At 39.3% G+C, this 12733-nt stretch overlaps 1 protein-coding gene across 1 annotated transcript; it reads right to left on the minus strand.

The window, feature by feature from the left end:
• Positions 1-833: 833 nt before the first annotated feature.
• On the minus strand, positions 834-12517 carry sfrp1a (secreted frizzled-related protein 1a). The gene is made up of 3 exons (XM_085424882.1): positions 11817-12517; positions 8905-8985; positions 834-1695 (listed from the first exon to the last, which is right to left on the minus strand). The coding sequence occupies exons 1-3, from the start codon at positions 12319-12321 to the stop codon at positions 1370-1372; spliced, it is 912 nt and encodes a 303-aa protein (XP_085281008.1). The 5' UTR covers positions 12322-12517; the 3' UTR covers positions 834-1369.
• Between the last annotated feature and the right edge of the window lie 216 nt (positions 12518-12733).

A 12733-nucleotide genomic window follows, 5' to 3' on the forward strand; every position in this document is an offset into this window, starting at 1 on the left:
ATATTTTAGTAACAACGTGAAACCAAGAATTTCAATTTTAAAGATATTTTACTGAACCAAGTTTTGGTCCAACCACCAGAAAGAAAATGAATGACAAAAAACAATCAAGAAAATAATCTCGGCAACACATTTAGTTTGTTTTTTTTTTTTATACATTTATGTAAAATTTGTATGTACATGTAATAGGCAACAATGTACTGCTGACATTCCAATTTGCAATAATAGAGTGCTGAAAATGAAACATGAGCAGAACAAACGAGAAAAACAGAATTGCCAATACTTGCTCTTTGATAAGTTTTGCAAAACTGTACGACTACAAGGCGTATTCCATGACCAAAGAATAATGAATACTGCAGACTAAACGTATACCAACATAAAAAGAAATATTTAAAAAAGGCAAAATCAAGTAATCTGCCACCCAGGCTTACAAATTACTCTGTGATTGGTGTTAATGCTTCTCTTATGGATTTCAAACAACAATGTTTAATGATGAAATGAATGAGCTTCAGAGAAATGTTCATAACTGCTGATAGTGCAGTCTTCAGTTAGACAGAATAATCATGGCAGCATATTCAGACTTCTGTCAATAAGTTATTCTACAACAAACCTTTATTGGCTTTTAAAGTTTAAAATACACTGATTTTAAGAGTTTCTTTATGATCAGAAAGAGCCATTTTATAAAAGGCTGTTGGATGTATTTATAACAGTTAGCCAGCAGATTGTTAGCCTACATTAATACAAAGCCTTAAAGTAAAAGGGAACAGCTAGCTTGACTCTACCCCTGTTTAAAATAATACATTTTATTTGTAATACACAGAAAACTCAATGTAAAATGACAGTTTATGCTTTCTTTTATTAAAAGGTTTAGACAGAGACAAGCTAGCAGTTTCCTTCTTGCTGAGCTAACACTTTTTCTTCTTCCTTTTTCAGAAAAAAAGGGTAAGCTAACAGTTTACTGGCTTTAGCTTCAAATTTACACACACAAAAACACATTCTTGGAAAGTGGTGTTAGACATCTCCTCTAATTGCTAGCAAAAAAAAAAAGAAGTATGTATATTTTCCCAAAATGCACAACAAATCCACAGACCTTTTGAGAAAGCATGTGAATGAAGTATCTATATACTGGAAATGATTTCAGCAAGGTAGGGCTTTTACTACAATGTCCTTTTAAGTTGAAGCGGGGAAAAAAAGAAAACCCAACCCTGTCGTCACATCTTCAACATAACACGACAGACAGTCCACAGTATCGGCTATCTGCAAATGTACAAAGACATAAAGATATATTAAGAGAACAACAGAAAGTTTGTGAATGCTTGTGCAAGTTCATATGTATGATGAGATGCAACCAGTGATGAAGGGGTAGGTCACATTATTTGAAAACATTCTCAAATACGGGACATTTGTAGGTCTTCATTTTCTTGATGGCATTTTTGAACTCTCTGCTGGACTTGTTCCACTTGTGGATGCCTGTGAGGAGGTACTGCTTATCAACCTTGCGGCCCATGATTAGATACTGGTTTCCCAAGTTGTCCAGCTGCTGGCAGGGGCAGTCAGCACCATTCTTCAAGTACAACACTAACTTCTTTGTGTCCTTCTTCTTCAGGTTTCCCGGTTTCAACATCTTCTTCTTCTTCTGCAGGATCACCTTACGGTCCGTGTTTTCTCGCTTTACCTCCTTGATCTTGGCCTTGAAAGCTGTGGGCGGAGGAACAACAGAAAGATGAGTTTACTCTAAAATGTGAATGTCATTTTGAACTCAACGTGTTGTACAGTGCTGCGTCTGACAGCTCCTGGTAGTGTAGTGCACTAGTAAAATTAATCATCATGAAGGATATTAGGCAGGTCAGTCTCCCGTGATCAGAATCAGAATCAGAATCAGAAACTTTATTGTCAATCTCATGAGAACAACGAAATTAAGAATGGTCCCCGATCATTGCATCATCCCTAGCAATATCAAAATATAAATAAAACAATAACACAATAATAGATATAGATATAATAGATCAGATATAAGGAAACATGCCACTATGGTTCCCCATCCTTTACAGATGATTCTTAATCATTTTTACCTCATATACACAACTAATTTTTCCAAATGAGAACCATTAAAATTCAAGGAATCAAACCCATAAAAAAATATATCATTGTACTCTTTACAGTACAATGATAGAATGAGTGTAATATTAAACTTTAAGAGAATGTTTTTGGTGCTTTAAACTTGCATTTTCAATTTGCAAAACATGACTTCCTGTTGTATAGAAGTATATGGGAAAATACTTTTTATTTGACATTAATAAAAAACTCTTGTTGAATCAGTTATAGTCTCAATCGCTGCCATACTTAATACAATATGAAGTACATTACCACACTCTTAACATTGCCAAAGTAGCAATGTTTATTTTAGTAGTAGCACTTATAACATACTTGCTAAGTAAAAGTGGTCTATGTACATCATGGGCCCATTATTCAAATCAACTATTGAACAGTGTGGCAGTAAGTCTAATAATGGGAATAATCAGTAAGAATGAGGTTAAAAAGTCGTGTGAAGCGCACGACTGCTAAAGCACAAAAATGTGTGTTTTATTTCAGAATGCATACACAATCAAAGTACATTCATAATCTTAATACTATTGGTGGCTCAGGTCAACAGTATTGCACAATAACATGGATTAATGACGAATAGCTAGCCAAGATACCGCCTTATACAATTTGCTGTTTACTCATGTTTGATTAAAAATTGGATCACCGTTTATTAATAATACATAAGTAATTTAATTAACATAGACTGAAACTCATTTTCCCACAAACAGTGCATTGTTGCAAATCCTGTTCATGCAAAAGAACTTATCCATGATCCTCTTAATTCTGGGGTTTAGCCTAATACTAATAAATAATGCGGTATGTTTTTTCAGTGACTTCTGATGTTCAAAGACCAAATCCAATTATGGACAAAGCCACTTAATTTTTCTGCTTTTCACGACATAACAAACAAACAAACAAAGCACAAATAAATTCTCAGGAATACTGCGCTGGGCTTCCAGCTTGTCAATAGTGAACCACATAGGGTTAGGGTTAGGCTATATTTTAGCCACATGGTGAACAACCAATGTTTCAGAAACTAAATGTTCCCTTAAAATCCAGCCTCTTACCTGCGCATCACAAACACATCACTAGTGACCTGGCGGATGTTACGAGGTTAAGGTGTAAATATAGACAAAGCATATATCTTTATCACAATTAGCAATGCAATATAATTTTTTTTCACCTTCATTTAAGTCCAAGTATGTTTTTCAGATTGACCAAAATACCCCTGATCTTTCACTAAACTCTATTTAACCTTCTAATTTCTAAGTTTCCTCTGAAACAGAGCACGAGTTGGACTTTGGTGGTCCAAATGTCCATTACCCCCCCCCCCCCCCCCCCCCCCCCCCCACACACACACACACACACACACACACACATTATGACCTGTCATATAGTATATCTAGGTGCATTATGTCTGACTTAACTGACATTTGTGTCAGGATAAATCACGATCAAGCTGGGAATAAAGCCTTGTGACCTTCAGTAGCGGAACAGCCTGACCAAGCATTTCCCCACTCCAGTAAGAAGAGAACAAACTTAGGCTTCAATCTAATTTTCTCCACGATTTTAAACACCAGATCACTTGCTTTTTTACAGAATTATAGTAGACAGAAAAACCTGTACTGGATCCTTGCTCTCCAGTTGCACTCGTATTGCTAATTGCTAATTAAAGTGTTGAAAAATAAATAAATAAAGAGCCTCCCCCTGTATTAACAGTGCACATGGTACGGATTAAGACTTATCCCCCGTCAAACAGTCTCTGTGAGGGGGCTTAGTGTTCAGAGAAGTCAAAATGCAGCGGTCATAATTAGTGTGTAATAAAAGAAAAGGTCTGGCCCACCACTGAAAGGACTTCATCTTGATAAATCCTCCAACCTCGATAATCCTTTAACGCCCTGAACTTTCTTTGCACCTCGCGTTGTTTGAGGGCTTAATCTCTTCAGCAGCAGAATACAATAAGACGTTCAAATGATCAAATAACTGACAACAGTGTTTCTTTTCTCATGGTCAGTGAAACTGCCCTTGTTTGTGTTTCTTCCTACATTAGTTTTTAAAATATTTTCAATTTTTAAAGTTACCAAACAAAAAAATAAATTCATCTTATACAGTGAGCAAAAGAAAGAAAAGAAAAGAGAAGATAGCCTTTCTGTGAGAAAGCATTTCTCAAATCTGCCCACTTAATTCTTATGTCATAACCTATAACATTAGCATATTAACTGTAAAACAGCTATGAATATGTTCACACTGACGTGACCGTGTTTTCAGAAGCCCTTCCTGGATCAGAAGATCAAACAATGCTCTTAGATGCATTTGGGCCTTACAGTTTTCCTGTGACAAGATATTTATTTGAGTAAGACTTTTGGGTAAAAGTCCACTGTCAATTAGTTGGATGTTAAGAGATTAAAGTTACTGTCACTAATTATTTTCCTACTCCAGTGTCAAGGTATTAACCCACCAGTTTTACAGTGTAAAAAAACCCCCAAAAGGTCAGAACTAGTACATATATGCAGCTTATAACAAGGGTTTTCATTTTTAGGAGTCAAAAATAGACGATTCTTTAAATAAAATGGGAACGTCTTCAGTGGAATCAAATATATGTGCATGCTGCACCTTTGTTACAGTACAAAAGTTAAAAGGAAGATATACTGTCAGTGATTTGGATGCTTTTACGCATGCCAGCACACTAAAATAAAATGACTTCTATTGTAAGATTTCTTTTTGTGATGTTGTCTCTGAAACCTGACTCGATTACCTCTGCTGGGTCAGATGTATTAATGGGATCCTTAAGTGCCCAACGTGTCATAAACCCAGCAGGAGGGCGAGCAGTGCTCCTCATTCACAATAATGGCAAGTGGTCCAAGCTAGACTGAACAGTCATCCAGCACAGGAATGCCCTGTTGTTGCAAAGGGAGGGAGCAATTCGGAAAAGGACAAAGTGAACAGTTGGAAGCCGAGGAGATTTAATTGAAGGGCTTCTGGAGGTTTTGGGACAATGAGGTACCATAAAACCTTAAGCACGGAGAAAAATTGCAGTGGGAAGAAAAAGCTGATGTTGTGATGATGTTTGAAATCATTTACAGCTGAGTGTGGCAAATAGGACGTGTGTGCATAAATACATGCCCAACAGCTATATTAATCATGAGGATTTCAGGGAAATAAGCGATATTTGTCCTCACCAGGGAAACCTGTTACTCGTTCTTCTAACTCTGATGCATTAGCTCAACAACACACAACTTACAGCCATCCTTCCTCCTGTGCCAGAAAAACTCCACATCCAGGGGACACAAGTCAAAAGTTTCACCACAGAATTCTCCACTTTTATCAAACCACATGGAAAAATCAAACATGCTCAATTTAAATGCTGGGAAGCACTGCAGTGCAATGCATGATAGACACTATTTTTGGCATCTTTCATTTTGCAGCTTCAAGTAAATGAGATGGACAAAAATTCTAATTCACTGCTAGGTTGAGTTTTTTTTTTTTTTTTTAATGAACACATGATTGGTCCACGCAGATTAACAAAGGCTTCAGTCTCTGGTTCATCCCTCAAGCCCCTCTATGGTTTTCCATCCCTGTGTTCCACTGAGAAAAGCAAAGAAATCCATCACATCTATTTTTGCAGTCTTCTCCAAACAAAACAGGCTTGGATTTAAGATGCTGCCTTGTTAAAGTTTACTGTCCAAATATTTTTTTTGGAACTCAAGAAAGATATCGGGATGACCTTGTGGGATAAAACACATAATGATTAAAGCGTGGGATATTTCCATCTGCACATTTTCCTTTTTGCTCAAGACAAGGCATTAACTCATGTTTAGCTTCTGCTGTTTAGCTGCTGTTGGATGTATTTATAGCATTTCTCTCCAGACCAAAACTGAATTCCGTCGGTCTGCTGAAAAAAAAAATTAACAAACAAATCTTTGGCAAGCTGCAGCGCTGTGTCGTGTCAGGCTACGCATTAGTCGTTTACCCGCCACAATCGAGCCATACTGAAGCAATAGAGAAGTTTGTTGCATTCCAGACTATGTCCCTCCCTCGCAGGGTCAACACAAGCAACAAGGTCTCATCCTCAGCCTGACACTAAATCTGTCTGTGTATCCTCATATGTCAGCTGGTTAGGTGACTTATGACAAGCAAGCAAAACAACATCTGTCTTCATCCAAGATGAAACAAGCCAATAATGCAGCCCGCTCCCTTGGCAAACCGGGACGCAGACTCAAAGGGGCAAGTCTCATCACCGCAGCATAAACACCGATGCAATTTGTTAAACAAATGTAACTTTAAACTTTTTCTTGAGAACTGGAAGAATGTGTGTTTTCAATGTGCGTCCAGTCTATGTTTGCTTAGCCTGGCACCTGGAATTCGTGCTGCCACAAGCTTTGGTGAATAAAAGATGAAAGTAGAACAACTTGCATCTTGTGTGCATCATGTGTGTATTATTTCTGAACGTTCTCATGTCTGCAGTTCAATCTGTGTTTGTGTTATTAATTGAACTCAAAGCTTTCAATTTCCTTTTTTTAAGTACATATGGTTTATACTGGATTCCTCATGTAAGACCTCCAAATTTCCACAATTAAAACAAGTGCCCTACTCAGCTTAAGATCGTCCTTCCTTCCTGTTTTTTTTTTAATGTTGTTTTCCATTCAAGTTGGACTGAGGATCCTCTAATGAAAAGAATGTGTGAAGCTGGCTGCAGCAGATTCTGAGCCATCTCTTAATATTTCCAAATAGGCTCTGACGTGTTCAAAACCCACTTCCAAATCCCCTTCAGAATATGTCTTTAGATTTGATAATGTTCCAAAAGAACATTTCTGGTACGACCTCAGAACATGACTGCAGAGCTGAAGAATGGCCTTTCAAAATGAACAACATCCTTCTAAAACTGATCTTCTGATCATCACCAAGCTTTTGATCTTACAACTACTCTTAAAGTAAAAAGTTGACATATTAACTGCAGAAAATAAGAAATTGTGTTGTCTTTCAGCAGGAAACATGTTTTACAAAGTTGAGAAAAGGTCAACGAAAGACTGGAAAAGTTGTGTAATGGCAAAGAACCCTCAAGGTGGAACATGAGACACTGACTTAACTGTCAATACTAGATTCAGTTGGCGTAAGAAAGAACATCCCAGAATGGGTTTCTTGAAATTCAGATGGGAAGACGGAGAGTACTTCTCCCTTAAAAGATTAGATTCATGGGAAAAATAGCTCCACAATTTAAAATTTTCTCAACCTAACATTGTGAAACATTTGGAGATTTCATATCTTTGGTATGCAATATGATTGAAAGATTAAAAGTATCTAGAAGAATCCCAATAAACAAGGCCAAAAATTGGCAGTTGAGCTATTCGTCAGCCATTCAGTTGAGAATAGCCGTGAATTTTAGATCCTCGAGAAGCAATGCATTTAAAACAGCAAGTTCTCTGGCAGAAATCACCACACAGGCTCATTTCTGAAAACCTTTGTAAGGAAACACAGTCCGTCACTGTGTCCATAAATGCAAGTTGAAACTAGCTAGTAATTCTCTGCATTCTGTTTTCACTCAGATCTTATTCTGACCAAAAACGGTGATACCAATCAGGCTTCTACTCACTTCATGTTTATGGAAAAAAACATAAAAAACCCATGCACTACTAGGAATGACATTTAAGGAGCGTCCCATTTTTGTTGGAAACAGGTTTGTATTTGGGAAATCACCTAACAACCTGAACTAAAAATTTTAAATCCATAAAGCTAACACTAAAGTAAACACGAGCATTTTTTTTTAACATCTGAATAAAATCCAATGCCTTGCATGTAGCAAATAATTACGTGTGTTAATTCTCATTTACCCAATAATTCTGTGTTGCAATTCTCCAACAATAACCCAGCAGGGTTTCCTGCATTGTATTAAGTTGTGGCCTGTGCACTGGAGTTTTACAACTACAGCAATTAAGCTTGCTAATGGTTCTTGTTAGCCTACCCTTCCAGTTGACCATTTGTAGATTTAAAATAACAGTTTGAGAAAAAGCTATAGATGAATAGAACACTAAAATTCTATTAAAAAAAACAAAACAAACAAACAGACAAATGTTGGAGAGCAAGTTTTCAGAACACCTATCACTCTTGAATGCTAACCAGGATATTAGTTGTGCTTCTGAGTGGAAATTTCTTGTTGAAAGTGATACCACGTATTAAATAGAATATTTATTAGCCTATATTAGCTTAGATGTATGAACTATTTCACTCAAAGACCTTCCAGCTCAGTTAGATTTTATTACCATAGAACCAGTTCACTAGAACAGCTACCTCGGCTCTTTATATTACAAGATAACAGTTGCAGAATATTAACACAAGTCAAACACCCAATGTCAACACAATGAGAAACAAATTCTTATCTTTTTCCATGAAGAAATGGTATTAGCATTTAAGAATTGTTTTTGGAGATGGTTTATCATTAACTTTTTTTTCCATTTAGGATATGAAGAAGGTAATCTGTAACATCAGTCAGCCCAGACAACAGAACAAACATCCCAGTTTACAACTGCAAAGATCTGCCACTTAAAGACTTCAATGACCCCAATTCATTAGTCACAGAACATCATGGTCCACCAGACCAGACAGGGATAGTATATCTAACCAAGAGATAAAACGTCACATTAAATTGAACTGCCAAATATGACCAAGTACCGCCAGGACACAGTGTACTATGGGGGGAAAAATAAAAGTTGCACACTTTATAAAACTTTATGAACTTTGAAGATGGGAAATACAGTAAAGAGTTCTTTTGATTTTATGCAGTGCATCCAACTGTCTGTGTTTTGTGGGTGTTGGGACGCCGCTTACCAAACTCGCTGGCACACATGTGCTCAAGAATGGTGTCTGTTTTCATTTCGTTGTCACATGGAGGGCAGATGGGAGAGTAACCTGTGGATGAAAACACACACACACAAAAAACAAAGAAACAATTGGACAAGAAATCGGTGCAAATAGAAGACAAAATGTCAAATGGAATTTATGTTGCCCGTTTGGTGACCAGGTCAGGAGTGCTCATATTCAACTTCAGTCAGTTATCCTGCAGACTTCTACGCATCTTAACATCTCTGAGGATGCACAGATCCTGTTTACTGTCAGTAGTCAGTCACCTACTCCCTTGGGTTTCGTACACTCTGATGACCTGATGTCAGTGAGGAATGCCTTAAGCTTTTATAGCCAGCTGTAACTAAGAGCCGCTCTTCTTTACTTTTTGCTACACTAAGGCAGTTTTCAAAATGCATCTGCTCAACACTCATCTATACACCTTTAAAAAAGTATTAGAAATATGGAAGGAATAAATGGTAAAGATATTCAATTCAACCTTAAAAGAATGTTCTGAGATTCCAGAGTTTAAAAAGGGTGTAGAGGTGTATAATAGCCAGCTCAAAGACAAAAATCCCAAAAGAGCCAAAAAGTGTTTTTGCCAAAAAGTAACTCAGTTGAGGCATATCTGCGAACTTTTTACTGACACAATTTTTCAATTCTTTTGAATACCACAAACGATCGTTTCATGCCAAACAGCTGAGCCGACCTTCCAAACAAACTTGGACCTGCATTGCGATCGCAGCGTCCTTGCAACATTAACCCCGACTACACTGTGGTGTCCCACTGTGGGCCTGGATCGATCAACCAAAGGGGAAGGTAACAGCACTCTACTCTCTTCCAGTTGTCCATTTACATGTGTTTAACGAATGCTTGTGAAAGCATCGCTCGGGTGTGAAGAGCTTGTGAAAACAGACAATGTTTACAGAGTCACTGGGTACCTTTGCCTCTGAGCGCCTGGTTCATCTTTAAATCACTTATCACGGGTCCCTATGCTGCAGTATTCAAGCACTGTTAGCTGGCCTCTATTAACAATCATTAAGCTTCAGCCGACCTGTGGGAACAGGCTGGCTTTATTTAACCCCAGTGCTGACAAATGATAACAGGTGAAGTCTGGAGAGCATGGAGCTCTGTGTGGTCCCTTCGTCTTACCTTGAAAAAGGAGTTATTTTCAGAAAAACAGGCCTCCATCCATACCACTATGTCAGTCAGCAACAACCCCCCCCCCCCCCCCCCCCCCCCCCCCGACAAAACACACACTCACAAACACGTCCCTTCTCCCCCAAAGATACAGTGAGCTCTGTGTTATCGCAGGAAGATCCACAGTCCCTCCATTTATGGCCAACATGTTCAGTAAGGGGCTTTAGATTGAAATATAAGTAGAGGCCCCACCCCTTTAACTTTATGGTTCAAGTGAATGAGGCAGTTGTAGTCCCTCCACCCCCACCCCTCGGCGTACACCTCACCTCGCCTGAGCAACCGATAGAGAACCTGGCACTGCAGCCTTGCTCTCAGCTTTATCATCCAGAGAATTGTTATTTTCTGCGATTTTTATGGGCTTCTCTGGCATTTCTCAACTTGGCTTGCAGAGGTTAGTGCTGGAAGACAGTTTTGCTGGACTAATGCTATTGCCCTCTACAACCCCATTTGCTGATGCAGCGTCTTGGGGAATCTGCACCAAAGCACCCATTAGTGATAGATGATAGGGGTAAAAGAATGTCCTTGGGAGCTCTGTTTACAAACCGCCCTCCCGACGTCAACTTGGACGCCGATTTTCCAGATCTCCATCTTTTCATCAGATGCACAACATTTGCCAGAGCACAGGGCTTAAATATATTAAGGTATTCACATTTTTTTCCTCCAACCTTTTTATTCTTTGTTTTTTTGCTGCTTGACTTCCTCCCAGCATTGTCCTCCAGCTCAGCGAACACCTTGAAATAAATGACTAACATCTGTTTGAGCTTTTGCAATATTACAACATCACTCGTTGTCAATAGCAAGCAACTTCACCTGCACATTAAAGCCAGGGGATTATAGAGTGAAAGGAAAACGTAAACGTGATAGACTTTCTTTAAAAAACATGAGGGGTGGTGGGTGTTAAAACAGGATCAAATCCAGGTTTTCATGGCTGAATTTGCTCCCCCAAAAGGTCGCATTTGCTTTGTTTGTGCTCGGATTTGCATCTGCAAACACACTTTTCACCCCTGAAACAACAGTTGCATGCCCATTTAACTGCACCGGTGTCGTCTTTTACACGGTGGCAAAAGTGCTGGCTGTTTGTTTTCTAAGTGAGCAAGTTAGTCAGGGTTAGGTAGTTAATACTATATTAAGAAATTGGAACTGATTCAAAGAATGAATATTTATTCATCAAGCTACACTGCAAAATATCTCGTTTTCAACTTCTTCCTTATGAGACAACTTGAAGATTGTTTTCTTTCACTGGAATTTTAAGGGAATGCCTTTAAAAAATTTTAATATAAACCCCTCACCTGAACTCTTTATTTAAACATCCGTCCTCTTCCGCTTTTCCTTATCAGGGTTGCAGGGGTAATATATTATTTATACAGAATATATAAATATATATATAAAAAGTATAATTCTCTTAAAAGGTTTTCAACTTTATATTGAAGTTTGACTTCAAATTTCTACATTTAAATTTCACCTTGAGAAAGTTTGTTTATTTAACAAAAATAAATAAATAAATAAATAAATAAATAAAAATATACATCATATAGACAACATGTTAATAAACCTTTTAAATGGCAGGTTTATGCCCAGGAAATATTCAGCTATTAATTTGCATATTTCCTTGTCAAACATTTATTCACAAATATACAGTGTGTGTGTGTCTGTGTGTGTGTGTGTGTTTGACCTTTTGAAGTTGCTGTTAGGTGAGTTACCTGTGGGTTTTGTAACCTCCGTGGCGTTGGGTGTCGTCATGGCAATGCACACTTCACCTTCGGGAAACTTGTCACAGGTGAGCATCTCCGGCCAGGGGAAGCCGAAGGCCTCCATGATGGGGGCGCAGCCGTCCCTCACGGCCTCGCACATCCAGCGGCACGGGTAGATCGGCCGCTCCAGGCACACGGGAGCAAAGAGCGAGCACAGGAAGACCTGCGTGTCCGGGTGGCAGTTCTTGTGCACCAGAGGCACCCAGCTGCTGGCCTGCTGCTTCACCTCGGCCATGGTCTCGTGCTCCAGCAGGTTGGGCAGCATCATCCGGTTGTAGCCCACGTTGTGACAGAGCCGCAGGTCGTCCGGAATGTCCACGCACTGGGGCGACTTGCCGTAGACGGGCGTATTCCAGGGCAAGTACTCGTACTCTGACGCCCTGCACCCTGACAGAAGTGCCACCGTCACCAGCAGCCGGAACATCCTGCAGAAGCACTCACAAGTAGAGCTCATGATGTGTCTTTGCAGCCACTGAATGATTGCTAACCGGAGTGCCAGGCAACACTCAGTTCATGAAGAAACGCACAGCGACAGCGACGCAGGAGAAAGGCGCTCTGCAATAAGTCCACTATCTCCTCTGGCTGTAGTCCCGCTGCTGGGCTGCGTGCGGCTCCTGCGAGAGTTTGGGGAGGTAATGCGCTGAGACTGTGCGGTGCTCGGAAACAAGAGGGGGTTGTAAAGTGCGCTCTGACCAATCGGAGCGCGTCTGCGCCTTTTGGCACTCGGCTGTCAGTCAAAGCGCTTAATGACCGCGTGTGTAAAAACTCTCCGGGAGACTCCCCAGCGTTCCCTTTGCGCTTCATTTGTCGATATAAAGTAATAATAATAATAAATATATTTGGATATGTGCGCATAAACTGGGAAT

Source organism: Rhamphochromis longiceps, linkage group LG12, assembly GCF_057381845.1.
Source record: "Rhamphochromis longiceps isolate RC_006_pf linkage group LG12, R_longiceps_female_GT1.1, whole genome shotgun sequence".
Classification (NCBI taxonomy): Eukaryota; Metazoa; Chordata; class Actinopteri; order Cichliformes; family Cichlidae; genus Rhamphochromis; species Rhamphochromis longiceps.